At 27.0% G+C, this 15,003-nt stretch overlaps 2 protein-coding genes across 6 annotated transcripts in view; one reads left to right on the top strand and one right to left on the bottom strand.

Annotated features, from left to right (window-relative positions):
* spdi (sperm antigen with calponin homology and coiled-coil domains split discs) overlaps positions 1–3,738 on the top strand; it is a 68,456-nt gene extending 64,718 nt beyond the window's left edge. For all 4 annotated transcript variants that reach the window (XM_016074447.4, XM_071180662.2, XM_016074449.4 and 1 more), the window contains one exon: positions 1,750–3,738. In XM_016074447.4, coding sequence (XP_015929933.2) covers positions 1,750–1,839 — 90 coding nt within the window. In that variant the 3' untranslated portion in view covers positions 1,840–3,738. The remainder of the gene's footprint in view (positions 1–1,749) is intronic.
* Positions 3,739–3,805: 67 nt separating this feature from the next.
* LOC107456543 (zinc finger SWIM domain-containing protein 7) lies at positions 3,806–12,029 on the bottom strand. Of its 2 annotated transcripts, none has more exons than XM_043047323.3 (6): positions 11,892–12,029; positions 10,926–11,011; positions 9,662–9,683; positions 8,596–8,777; positions 8,483–8,505; positions 3,806–4,018 (listed from the first exon to the last, which is right to left on the bottom strand). In XM_043047323.3, coding segments are annotated over exons 1-6 (417 nt in total). In that variant the 5' UTR covers positions 11,894–12,029; the 3' UTR covers positions 3,806–3,916. The 2 variants fall into 2 exon arrangements, with proteins under 2 accessions (XP_042903257.2, XP_042903259.2); XM_043047325.3 differs by having other exon boundaries at positions 11,719–11,989.
* Between the last annotated feature and the right edge of the window lie 2,974 nt (positions 12,030–15,003).

Genomic DNA, 15,003 nt, shown 5'->3' with positions numbered 1-15,003 from the left:
AACAATTTGTGTTTTGTAGATTTATTATGATTGTGTTTATCTCTGTTTTATAAAAATAAATGATGCTATTCCCAGAATGAACTATAATACTTTAGATATCCATTAGACCATGGGGAAAAAAGCAACCAAACCATTTATAAAAAATAAAAACTCAGTTGTAAAACTTTAATTTTGTGAGTGTATTCCTTTCTCCGTAGTCTAATTCAAATGTAAAAAATAAAAAAATTATAATTTGAATGCCACTCTGAAATAATTTCAGGTTACTAGTGTTGATTTTTTATATCTTTATAGTAAATATTAAAAAATAATTATATCATTACAAAATGCTGATGAAATATGATTGAATTTAAAATTTTCATGGTTTGTTTTAATGCTTTTTTTAACCCTCTAATTAGTAAGCTACTTTCACTAAAAATAATATGGGGTTAGAAAGGTTTTTATCTATTTAAAAAGAAATATAAATCTCTCTAAAAATTACTCAATTCAAACATGCCAATAAGTTTTAAATTCTTCAACTATCATTATTTATTAGTTTATTTATGTGCTGTAATAATTTTAAAACAAAAATCATTGAATTTTACTGTTTCTAACAGTACTTATAGTTTTTAATAGCCCTTTGTTTTTTTGGAAACAAAGGACTATTAACCAGAGATGATTGTGCTCTGGGAAAAATCCATATTTCCAGATTTTTCGCTAACTGCGATCCCGAAATTTCCGGAAATCCAAAGTCCAGAAATTTACAGAAATCATCTATCACATTAATGTATAATGCTTGTATATTTTATTTAAAAATATTAGACTAGAATGTATATTTGGCATCTCTTTCATTTGTAAATATTTTTTTCTGGTAGATAATAAATGTGATTAGAGATAAAAGTAAACTAAATACATAATTATGAATTTAAATTATGCTGCATATAATTTATATAGAATTTTACGTTGGGAAAATATCAATGATTTAAATTTATAAAGACATTAATTTTTTGAAATGCGTCATTAATGATTTTACTCAGAATTTTTAATTGGGCTCACAATCACACCTGATTAACAAGCATTTTCAATTCATAATTTATATTAAACCATACAATTTTTTTTCTCTTAACTAAGTTGAAAATATTTCTTAATGTCTAAATATTGTTAATTTTTTAACATTGAAGGATTTTATTGGAAAAATTTTTTTAAATAATAAAATTTTAGTTGTTTTTAAAAAAAAAATTTCTTTTTTTTTTTTTTACATGAAAATGGTTTTATTGAAACGCTAAAGAATCAGTTAAAGTTCTTCATTCAAAATTTCACACAACATCCCTCATCAAAACATCGATTTATAAGATATTCATTTTTAACCATCAATATTACTATAAATTAGTGATAGGTCAGTGGTTAAAGCAATACTGAGCTGTGAATCTGAAAAACTGGAGTCTGATGGTTAAAGCCAAACCAGCTTCGGATCAAGAAGCATCAGTTTGCCTGCGTCTGGGAAGTAAATATTGGTAGTATATAATACCACCATCATGCTTGTTGATCAAGAGATAGTGAATCCTTAACCTTCATGATGCCCCTGGCCTATAATAGATTATATAATGAATGCTTTATTGCTGTACATTAAATATTACTTGGAATTAAAAAAATTGATCAAAATATGGAAAAATTTTACAGACAATTTATTACAATTTATTAGATCCAATTAGTAGAGAAATTTTGTCATGTAGATAAATTAAAACAAAATTGCATGTTTTCTTTTTCTTTCAGAATATCAATGACTTGATTTCACAAGAACGACCAGATTGGCAATCCATAATGACATATGTCACACAAATTTACAAACATTTTGAAACATGAGATATCTTTTTTCTTCACAAGTGTTAAGTGTATGTGCATACAGTGACTGGCTTCTGTGAATGGATTTCTACTTGTCTGCCAATGTTCTAGTCAAAATATGTGTCCTAAATATGGAACTATTTGCAAGGGTGCATACAGCTAGAATGCCAAAACTTTGAAGAAATTGATTTAATATTGATTGAACTTTTCTAATGATGTTTGTGATAAAAAAAAAAACAAGAGTTTTATATTTTTGATTCCCTTCTGAAGGAGGTCTAATTTTTGAAACAAAACTTATTGCTATTTATAATACATTTATTAGCTTTCAAAATGAGAGCAATATCTGTGATTATAAGTATGTGTTCATACGGTAAAGATATATTTTTTTTAATAATTTTGAATTGAAGTCTTGTTATAAACAAGATATGTTTATACAAGTTGTAATTGATTTTTTATCTTAGGTTTTTAATAGTAATTCTTTTCTCATTTTGGCAGAAAGTGCATGTATATATGTAAGTTTAAAAGAGGTATAAAATTTGTGTGATTTTTTGCATTTAAAATATGTGAACAGTTGCAGTATAATTGCTTAAAAACTGCAAAAGACGGCAAATATACCCAATTAAATTGATTAAAAATCAAAGATTCACTTAAATAGTTACTGCTCTTATAAATAAATCAGTGATCCATTCCAAAGTTTTTTTTACATATGTTAAAAACGTTTTAATTTAACTTAAAATATTCAGTTTCTTAAAAATACATCTAAAATCTTATATTTGTAAAACTGGTAAAAATAAATTAAAAACATATGGAAACATAAGCAATGGTCATTAAATTGCATTTATGTGGGTTCAGTATAGGACTCTTTTAAATATGTTTTTAATTTTGGTTGCATTTTTATCATTCATTTATCATAATCTTGAAATTTTAAGCACCTGGTAAGTTTCGTTGCTTACTATTTTAAATTTATATCTGAGTTACGTGCATGCAATCAATGTGCACATAATGAAAATATTTCGAAATGATAATTTTGCATGTTCTAACGTTAATTAAAAACTCAAGCACAAATTCTTTTTTAAAAAAAATTTATCATGATTGGAAATTATTCCACTAATTAAGCCTACATAATAACAAAAGGTTGATATTAATACATAATAACCTTTGACAGTTTTTATGTATTTTCCAATTAATTTTTCTCAAATTGCCACAAGTTAGTAGAAAATATGTCTCCATTTAAAAAATCAAATTAATAATACACATTGATTTCAAAGTTGTCGGTAATGATTTAGCTATTTATTTTTTTGTGAAAATAAAATGCTTTAACTGAATGTAATGATTCAGTGCTGGTCACACTAGCTCATCAAATCACTGTTTTTCTAAAAACATATTGCAAGTTGTTAGCTTTTTGTAAATTTTTGTTATTGTGTATATACTTATAAGTATGCAATCATCAATCCCAGTGCTTTGTTTTACCATGCAAATATGTAATATATTGAATGTTCATTGCAATGTTTATTTTCTATAACAATTACCATGATAACTGGAGCTGATCATATTCTTAAACTTTTTGCATTATTTGACTCTTTTTAAAGCATAATTACGAAATGTAGAATTTTCCAATTTCATTAAATACACAAATAAACTTAATTATATGTTAATTTAAATATTCATTTGATTAAGTTAACTTATGTATAACTATTTATTAGTTTATTTTTATTTGCATAATTAAAGAGAATCACATGTCTGTAGTATTTTAAATCAGTATTAATATTCTTTATCCATATTAATTCAGATATTCACCATTTCGTTCCTATTTATTTCATGTACATAGGTGAATATATTTATCTTTAGTGTCTGTTTAATGAAAGCTTGTAGCTCTGTGTTATTTGCAAATTTTGATATGCAATAAATGTCATAATTTTAGCTTTGTTTGATAAATATCCTTTATTTTCCCACTGTTAGGAAGCCTTGAAAAATGAGACTTAGTACATAAAGTTAAATCACTAAAATTTATTTATAATTGTAAGTAAGAAAATTTTACAATCTGTTTTTTTCTCTTCATAAAGAGGGTAAATTTTATTTAAATTTCAATATACAAATATTAATAACCAATCAGCATAAGAGAAACTGTTTCATCAGAATATTGAACTTCTTTACATAAACCCATAGCAAAGCATATAGAAGCAGCCAACTTGTGTTTACACTACATTATTTAAAAGAAACATAACATTAACTACAGAGTATTTCAAAAATTAATCAATTTTCTGAGCATTGAACACTTCAGCTAGTTTGAATAAAATTCTTGCCCTGCCTGCTGTAACAAATCTTCTAGAACAAATATGGAATGTACCCAAATCGTTTGACAGGAAAGCAAAACAGTTTTAAAAATAAACTAGATTAATTGTTCAGAAGGTTAATATGTCGAAAAGAGATGTAATAAAATTAATTTTGACTATAGCAATCCTTTAAAATTACATTTCTAAAAAAGGCAAATTGAAAATAATATGCAAACTGTTATTTCTATTACGAAATAAAATATCTATCACCAAATGCCCTGACTTATATTGATGTTAAAATTTAAAGATTTTTATAATAATCACTCAACAAGTTCATGAATTTAATTTCATTAAATACCTTTATACTAGTATAACTAGGCAAAATTATTGTGATATTTTTTTATCTCTTTGAACAATATAATTTAATTACTATTCAATAATAAGTGAATACCATAAAAATGACTTATGTAAAAAAAGTCATATTAATGGGTTTTAATTGTGCATTTAGGATGTGTAGCATCTTAGATGCACTCTAAAATGCATTTGTTGGTAGGGAAATATTGATGCATTATGAACAATGAGATAGAAATTAATAACTTTGTATCACTTTAACTCTCTAAAAAACTATTTTTTATATGTAACATAAAGTTAATTTTGCATTTTCTTTACATATAAGGATTTTTTATAGATAAAATACTTTAAATTACTCCCAGAAAAAAAAAATTATGAATGGGAAAAGTCAAAATAATTCATTCTCAAGCATTTAAAGACTCCACAACATCATCTGTATCAGATTTAATAACGCTAGCAGTAATCTTTCAGATCAATAGATTCTTCCTCATCCCACCAAGAATCGTTTTCACCCCATCCGAGGAATATGACATTCCACACTTTTAAAAGGTATAACATTTGAAACCACAATTTGTCATGCGTCTAGTATCATATCTAATGCATTTGTGGACGAATGTATCTTAATATTTAGAAAAAATGTAAAAAAATCTTGGGCTTGAGAAAAGTTTGTAAATTTAAATAATATATATATATATTTAGAATTTTTTTATTTTCATTGGTTGACTTATACACAGGAATATATGGTGATTACACCTATTACAAAGCATTTATTATTAAGTAGGTCACTAAAATTAAAAAAATTCCCTGAAGACAACATCTTGTCAACAAGGAGTATTGTAAGATTGAAACCTGTCGACCTTTCTTTCATTTCAACTATGAAGCAACGTAAAAAATAATTATATATTTTTAAATATAACATAAATCTGTTTCACATGCTCAACACAGAAAATATTTCGCATGCGAGAAGTTTTTCATAACTTTTTCTATTTGTTTATGTGCATCCCTTATAGCCAGAAAAGAAAAAAAACTATTTCTCATGGGAATAAAGAGTGAACTAAGAATATTCGGCTCATTAAGAAAATTCATATTCAAAAATTTGATTGATTGCAAAAGGAACTATGCAGCTGAAGTTGTCTTAACCTTCCAGTGCACTTGTCTGTGCAAATCTTATGACAAATTCAGTTTTTAATGCACTTTTTTTGCATATCACAATTATAATGTCTAAAGGTCATTTCTATTTCTCGTTTCAACCCTTCCACACATCATGAAATATGCCAACAGGAAGTCAGCAGCAATTTTTAATTGAGATTTTGTGCTATGTGGTTGCTTGTTCATAACATTCGAAAAATAATCCTTTCTCATTTTTTCGTAATTTTTTGTTAATAATTGACATTATTTTAATTTGTATAATGTCAAATCTATAATATTTATCTCAATTTTCATGGCAAAGAAATATATACAATCGGGTGATTTTTCCCGCATTCTTCGAGAATTGTCCAATGAAGAAAAAGGAAAACATTTAGATTTCAGATTGATAGAGATTTGAGAGACAAAGATATAGAAATAAATAATATCAATAAAGAATCTAAACAATATATTTCGGACACTGATGATAATGATTCAGGGGAAAGATATCATCAGGGGTAATTGTGAGCCCAAGTCAAAATTCCGGAAAATTTCTTGAGTAAAAAAAAAAAATTAACAAAAAGTTTAAATCAAAAAATTAGAAAAAAATTTAAACAAGGTTTTTTTCCTTTTTCTCAATCTTTCTTAGTTTACTTAAAATATATTTAAAATTTTACACATACCTATGATGACCTGGAGAAGTAATTGAAATTTACAAATATGTCTTTCTTTCTTGAGTTTATGATTATTATAACTATTTACTGATAAAAAATGAATATTAATCTAGAACATTAGCTTATCTGGCTCCCCCTTACAAACAAATAAAATAAACTGTGTTTTTAAGTTCCACCTTTGAAAATTTGATTTCCGGAAACTTTCGGATCACGGTTAGCGAAAAATCCGGATTTTTTCCGGAGATCAGCCCTGTATGATGGCATGTTCCATGTTGGCATTCGATTATCGAAATTATTTACATGGAATGCAGTGTGAATTTCGAACATTGAAAAATCTCTTTCGAATTACATTTTTTTATTATTACTCTTCTGTTTAGTTGCTAGTCTTTTATTTCCCTTATTTTTAATTTTTTATCAACAAATAAAAATATTAAAGTTAGTTTAAAATTAGTTTATGTAACTAGTTATTTATTTTCTTGACTTGTTTCATAAAAGTAAAATTCCTTGCAGAAGTAAGTAATGTTAAACTTACATTTATCTACCAAGGTTTCCTATTTTACTTATTTATATTTCCCTATGATAAATATTAAAACTATTTTGAATTTTAAAATAGAGTTATTAACTAATAAATTTCAAATTATTTATAATAAAATATAACATTTCTTCTCTACCTCACTAATATAAGCATTAAAAAAACATTTTACTTTCATTTGAATGCAACATCATTTCTTTTTATAACAAGATTAATTTTTTATATCTTGCCAAATTTATAACCAATATTCATTCATTTCTATCGCTTCCCGTGCCAAAAATTGTAAAATAACGGCTATCGCAAAAAGACGTGAGCACATGTTAAATTGCTGAACATGCGTGCTTGAAGGTTAATTACAGAAGAAGTGTTAAGATATATGAACACTGCTTTGCTAACTTTATGAAAAAAGTATTTGTTGTAATATTCCAGTTTCAAAACTAAGCAGTGTATTTACCTCCTAAAAAAGTGATTGTAACTATTCTTGCCCGCTTTCGAAGTGGTCACCTTAAATCAGTGTTTCCCAAAGTGTGGTACACGTACCCCCAGGGGTACGGGAACTGTTTAGCGGGGGTATGCGTTCTTATGCGAAATATCTTACAACAAACGAAAATTTCAACAAAATTTTATTTAAAAACAAAGCTAGCCATGAAAATTTAAGATTACGTATTTTTCTACTGGCTTCTTTTGAAGAGTTAACAATTAATAATTAGTGGTGTCAACAGCCAGTGGTGATTTTTAACTTTTGTGCAATTTTTTTATAGAAAAAAATACATTAATTTTTTTTATTAGTGGTACACAACCTTACGAAAAATTTAGAAAGGGTACACAAAAGTCATAAGTTTGGGAAACACTGCCTTAAATTAATGAAATTTTCGGAAGAATCCAAGAACTCAGAAATTTGTACAAGCTGTTCTTCAGACCAGGCTTCGCCTCACCACATCCTCGCGTGCCTGGGGCTCAGCAAACAGGATTTAGCAGATGATCCATTGACGGTGTTGGATTTTTTGAGGGTGTATAACGTCATGAACCTAGTCTAGCACTGCTGGCCAATGGGGGCGTACAACAACACAACAGAAGTGTTGTAACATTTTTCTTATCAATGTAAATAGCGATACCAAAATATAATATAAAGTATACCAATACTTTTTAATTGCCGAACTCGAAAATTCAATATTAACGGTTCACCCTCTTATTAATTTGTAGAGATATTTTAAGAAATGACTCTCATTATATGAAAGGTAGCCTCAATTGGAAAATATAGTCCAAATAGATAATTCAGAATAATGTTCAAAAGTCTGAACCCTTTGTGCATTTTTTTAATGTTATAATAGCTGCAAAAAGAAATACTGTTTTAAGAGAAGTATGAAAGCTGTGTTCAAATTATTTTATCACCCAACCATATAATTGTCTTGGGATGGATGTGAACGTAACAACAGTGTGACATTTAACTGTAAACCAAATAAATGACAACTTAAGATTATTATTCACAATCATTAACTGATTCAGCGTTATCTGATCCAGCGTGAACGGAATATGCCCAGTCATATAATCATGTTATTGAGAGAGGAAAAATAGTAAGGACTTAAAAGCGTTTTAGAATTAACTAATAGTTCATTCTTTTAAAGAAGGTGCAATCGGTTAAAGGCCATTAGAAATGTAAATAAATGATTGAAGATAATTAAAAAAGTGAATAAAGAAAATATTGTTACCATAAACTGATCCTTTTTCACAACTGTGTTAAAAATACAAAAAGAAAATTACAGGTTAGAATGAATAAATACATAAAAAATAAAAGCATGCAATTTAAAGTAATAATGCTTACCATTATAGATGAAGGATGGGCAAGTGCAATAATTGCTGTCTTTCAAGCAAACATGGAATTCAGTAACATTTCTTTGAACTTGGAAAAGCTCTCTACCACTTGGAGAAGTAATATGGGAAATACATTTTTTATCAATGAGATCTAATGCTTGAGCAGCAGTAAATCCAAATAAAAAAGACAACCTAAAATAAAAAATAACAACTTAGCCCTTCAAACGAAAGGTTTATCATATTTATAAAAGCTAATGCATAGCTCTTTAATTTAAGAAAATTTTTACAAATATTTTAATGAGCAGCATTTTTTCATTGAATAGCAGTGAAGACCTGGAACATATTTAATCTCAAACATATAGTATGCTTTTGAAAACTTGTTAGCGAAGCTGCAAGAAATGTTGCAAAGGCGCCAACTGATCCATTCTCTTTCTAACAGCTGCAGTTACAGTTATAAAAGATGTGTTTAAGTATAACAGTAAAACAGGCTATAAGTTTATATATGGAAAATTGTAAAATTAGTTTTTCTATCTCAAAAATTGTGCAATATAGGAGACAAAAAATTACAAATTTGTAGAACTTAATTGACACCCTGAGGATATTAGTGCTAAGAAAAGAGAGTTTCAAACCTACATTTGCTTGTACATGACTCTCATTCCATTAAAATTTTTTAACTTGATTATTTTATACTTTAAGTGACTCAAAATTCAAATAAGTGCAATAATCTTAGAATGCATATTTATGAATTTGGAAACATTCAATAGAATAAACTTTTAAGGCTATTATTATTAAAGTCATAACTAAAAATGAAAGCTAGTAAATTAAAATTTTAATTATAAATTTTGGTGCTCATTTCAAGGACTGTAAAAAAAATCACCAAGCCATTATGGATGCCTTAATTGTTGAATGAAGTACTTTAGCAATATATCTTTTACAGTCTCTGGAAACAGAATAATAACCACATTTTCCACTGAGAAAAGATAGAAAGAAAACAATGGTACTTTTACATTTTAATCAAATGAACATAAAAAAAAAATTCTAGGCATCAAAGACTTAAAAACTATTTATATACTTACATTGATAAAGATTTTTCAGAAACTGAAAGAAAAAACAAAAACAAACTTTGAGCAAAATATAACATAAAATATAAATTGTTACAATTTGAAAGAAAGAAAAATACATATATATAAGGTAGAAAAAACAAGGAAAGAAAAAAAAAATTTAAAAATAACTTTTACTTAAAAAAAAACAGAAAATAAAACAGTGAAAAAATATTGCTTTGTTGTCCGCTAATACAATTATAATCCGCAAGATAGCGCTTTTTAATATTGTTTTAATACAGCCAAAGCAAAATATATCAATAAAATAGTTTGGGAGGCACTAAAAAAAATAAGAAATTGATTTGAAAATAAAGCATATGAAGAAAAAAGAATTCAAGAAAGATACAAAAATACAATAAAAATAAAAAATGAAACAAACAGGACATCAATGTTTTTTTTTAACCATTATTGATAACAGAACAAACATCCAAGTGACACAAAATCAAAGTGCTCCGAAATAAAAATTAGGGAAGATCTCACAAAACTGTCCAGATAAAATGTTACGTCTCATGAAAAAAGGGAAACCTGATTAATTACAATTGGTCCATAAAAGAAGTTGAGGGAAAAAACTTTATTCTCACTGTTAATAAAGGGATAACTATAAAATGATAATTCATACGTACTTGAGATCTAAATATAGAAGAAGAGTTAAGTGTGAGAAAATCTTTACTTTTGAACAATAAATTAAGAAGAATTTTGATTAAGTAATAACGTAAAAAGAATAGTTGAAGCTTTTTATGTTACCCTCCCCAAAAATTTTAGCAACAATCTAAAAAAATTATCTATTTGTAATACTTTCCCTACGTTACATGAAAAGATGCTAGACACATTTAACACAAGAAAAAATATTGTAATCTTAACATACAATCAATATATAAAAGTAATATGGATTATAAAAAACACTCTTTTGTAAACATGATAATAATTTAACACTATGATTTGGTAATTTAACAATTGTTGCAGAAAAATGTTTGTATGCTTAAAAAAGGTAGTTGGGTACCCTAACTCAAAACTATTTTTCTATGTTAGAAAAAAGTATTGAAAGGGGATAAATTTATAGAAATGAAAATCAGACATTAACTATAAGGAGTAGGGTATCAAAAATTTAAATAGTTTAATTTTATATACAACACTCTCGAACCATAGTTTGGGTAAAAAAAAAATTTAGTTTTAAGCTATTTTAGTAAACATAATTAATGTATATTCTAACAATATACATTATTAAAATAACTGTATTTACTTTTTTGGTGTTCACTGAAATCAGCAGCAATATTTTCAATCACAAAGTTAAATGTTTCAGTTACAGCTACAGCCATCATTTCCTCCCTAAAATATAATTCAAAAAATTAAAAAGCTAAAAAATATAAACCAGAAATAGTTATGAATAAAATAAATGTAATTATATTAGGATTTAATTTAACATGTTGATTAGTTGTCCACTTTTTTTTGTGTACAATCAGACTACAATTTGAGTGTAACTAGATTCTCCCCCATCATTACTTCTTTTTCACATAAAGTTTTTTTCTCGCTTTCAAGCTAACTTTACACATTCATAAGCTTTACTCATCTTTTTTCCACACGAATTTGAAGGAAGTTTCTAATGTACAGATGCCCTCAGAAATTTATATCTTTTCTTTAAAAAATTTAGAGCAAAAATATAGATATAGCTTAAAATTTAATAACACGCTTTTGAAGTTTCGATAGAAAATACCATTTATGTCAAACTACTAAAAATTTAATAATTTTCAACTGAAAAAAAATTTTTAACATATGGTTTACTGATGTTTTTCTTCAATTTATTTTTGAAAAGTAAACATGAAAATACCACGATAAACACACGAAATTTTTAAGGGTAAAATTATACTTGTTCTGATGTTTATAACTACACCCAAATATTTCGTGTTAGTAATTAATGGTAGATAAAAATGTGATACAAGACAGATAATTGATGAATTATAAGTTGTTGCATGTAAAATTGCGTGAACAAAGCTTAAAAATTAAGATTTTTAAAACATATACAAATAAATATTTACCATTAAGAGATATCACAATGTAAACATTAAATATTATAATGGAAAAAATTTTAATATCCTCTCTAAAAATTTTCATTAAGCAAATTTCAATATTCAAACTTCTTAACATAGTTAACAGACATATAACTTTTATAGTATAACAATAGAAAATAAACTACGAAAACTAAGCATACATTTTATTTCATCTGACTTCATGAATTTTTAACCGATTACTAAAATTGATATGAATAGATATTTGAAATTCAACATTTCCGCTTGTTTACTTTTAAACGTTTTTGAATGCCTATATCTGTACAATGTAGAACTTTATTATTCTCAAACAATCTCAGAGATTTAAATTAGCTTACAGCTCACAAATAAAATTAAAGGATTGTTTTCACTGTATGCCAAAATTTCGTGTTTGCGAATTCGGATATGCGAGCACGATTGGTAAAATAAATCCCCAAACGCGACAGCATGATTATACAGTGAAAATGGACGTGAAGGAGAGTGAGGTACAAGTCTCTATAGCAAATAGCCGGCAGGGGAATGTGAGTGCCTGAATGGAGATTTCTAATTTTCAGAGAAAAACTCACCAATCAGGATCCTCTTTCTTTCAACGGTGATAGAAGATGCGGCAATCGCATGCAGCCTTACTGCACGTGATTCATCTCCATACACGTGCGAATGTTAAATAAATAAAACAGCTAACTCCTGCGCAAATCGAATTCACGTACTTACGAATTGGTCGTTGTGAACACGGGGGATTGAACCCAGGGGCAAGCTAATGTAGGCGAAGTTTCAACCCACAACACTAGCTAAGCGACTTGACTTTATGTTTAGTAAAACATTAGAAAAAATATTAAGGTACACAAAACAGTTCAACACAAAATGAATAATTTAATTTATAATGCACCTTCATTTCGTAATTATGGTTACATTATTTAAAATATAGTAATTTCAGTGAAGTGATTTTACTTAAATTTCAAGATTAAATATGTCCTCTACCATAGAATGGGCAGCATTAAAACATTTATTACAAAGTTCCCTAAGACAATGAAAAAACATCCTATCATCTTGCATTCCAATAAAACAAAGACCATCAATTTGTTTCATTGCTATGGCATTTTCTTTTCCCAAAAATCCAATTCCAATTGTTCAATTCTTGGAACGTTTTCGAGAAATTACAATTTATTGAATCAACTTAACACAAAAGAAAGTGTGGAGCTGCATTAGCAAACAATGGGTGATATTAAATATTTTTGAAAGAAGCAAAAGAACTCCGCAATTTTCTTCTTGTTGTCTAAGAGCTGATACAAATCAGATTAGGTCTTTTAGGTTGTTGACTTTAAAACTGTAAAGTCTTAAGTAATCAAATAACTTTTCTCTCATTCAATGGCAATTTTATTTACATTTTAATTTCTGCATAGATATTCCTTTAAAATTCCTTGTAAACAAAAAAAAAATTTTTTTAATTTTTTTAATACATTTAAGAGTTTTTATATTTTTAATAAACTATTGTATATGTACGAAAATTATTTTATATAATACGGTACCGCAATATTTCAAATTATTTATTGAGTAAGCATAAATTAATTTTGTTTATTTTTAGCAAAATGCATTAACTATTTAATTGACAGATAAAAACCAATTTAATGTTAGAATTTCCAAGTTTGCAGGAATTTTAACTCACAATAAATTCTATTGTCTTATTAAAGTTTTTATTTCTTTTTCTTATATACTTGCCATTGTGTGTAACAAAACTGGAATATGTTATCTTTTGGTATGCATTTTATCATTAAGCTTTTATTTTTTGTGAAATGATCAACTGCTAAACAAAAGTTTACTTCAACATTTTTAGAGCGTAGGTGACGGAAAAGAGATCAGTATTTTAATATCTTAAAGCTTCCTAAATAAGAACAAAATATGTTTAAAATTAAAAAATATAAGGCCTAACTTTATTCAATTTTTACTTTTAATCCTGCCTGGGCACATTACCATTGAAAACGTAGACACCTCCACCAATTACCAAATTTTATATATTAAGTACGAGTTTCCTCCGTGCGCAATTTAAATTTTCCTTGTGATTTTAAGTAGCCCCATTTGATTTTGCTATTAGAAATCATTATGCTGTAAATTTTTCTAAAATAAAACTTATATTTAAGCAGCAAACTTAAATTATTATACCTCCTTTTAATTATAAATTACAAGTGTAAAACTTCACAGCAGTGAGTTTGAGAAATGAGTTTTCCTAACGATTATTAAAAATAGTTCATAGCAGCTAGATAAAAGCCTGGTTTAACTGATCACTGCAACATTTTTAGATTAGGGAGCCAATTTAAAGAAAATGTAATTATTTCTGTAACTTCCTAAATAAGATTAAGAAAAGTGATTAAAATATTTACCTGCAAACCCATCTGGATTCAATACTTAGCATTGGAGATGCGTAGACCTCCGGCAACAAAAATGGCATTTTCACTGGTGTATCATTAATGCAATAAAAGAAATAAATTTTCGCCTTTTCCAGCTCTACAGCCCTTGGTTGGCTTGGAGTTCTACTTCAATCTTTACCTAGATCTCTTTTTCCAGTTCTTTATTTTAATTTTTTTCAGGCCTTCCTCAACCTGATCCAACTACCTTAGACTTGGTGTTCCTCTTTTACAATTATTACCTAATTTTTCTTTCGAGAAAATCTTTGGCATGTCTGTTCCATTCATTTTTTTGACAGGTCCCCATCCACTGTATTCATTTAGCTTTGGTAAACCTCACGTTTTTACCTTTAATTAATTTTTCTTCTTCATGATTTCATTTTTATCTCTATAAAAAAAGATACACTTTCTTACTGGTAAGATCAACTGAAAAAACGTTTTTTTATTTGATCTCATCACCAGAAATCTACATGATTTAAGTTTCTCTTAACTACAAAATTTATATTTAGGATTTCTTTAAATATGAAATCACAGGTGTAAAAATTCTGAGCAGAGTGTTTGAAAAACCTAATTTTGAATTAAAGTTAAAAAAAGAAGCAAAAGTTTTAACTAACTAAATTTGTTTTAAAGTTAATTACATTTGCCTTCCTTTAATGTAATTTGTCAGATTTGAAAAGTTTTTTTTTCTTCGAATTTTTCCTTGGTTAAATATTTATTTGCCCCCCCACTATATTTAGACTTTTTTGTTTTAATTTTTAATAACGATTCTAAAAATAAACCTTAAAAGCGATTTTTTAGGGACACCTTGTATATCTGGCTTTATTATCTAAGTGTGAGATGCACATTTTTGAGCTATATATAGAAGTAGCAAATAAAT

The sequence above is a fragment of the Parasteatoda tepidariorum genome, chromosome 8, assembly GCF_982258835.1.
Source record: "Parasteatoda tepidariorum strain Cologne lab strain chromosome 8, Ptep-v5.0, whole genome shotgun sequence".
Lineage (NCBI taxonomy): Eukaryota > Metazoa > Arthropoda > Arachnida > Araneae > Theridiidae > Parasteatoda > Parasteatoda tepidariorum.
Note: the sequence above shows the minus strand (reverse complement) of the source record. Positions and strands in the feature narration are given on the sequence as shown.

Bases quoted from the DNA above. Each gene is read 5' to 3' on its own strand.
- LOC107456543 (XM_043047323.3), bottom strand. The intron at 9,684-10,925 runs GTAAATACAGTT...TTTTTCTTTCAG, and splicing joins TTTCAGTGAACACCAAAAAA to TTTCTGAAAAATCTTTATCA. The intron at 4,019-8,482 runs GTAACAATATTT...TAAATAATGTAG, and splicing joins TGAAAAAGGATCAGTTTATG to TGTAAACACAAGTTGGCTGC.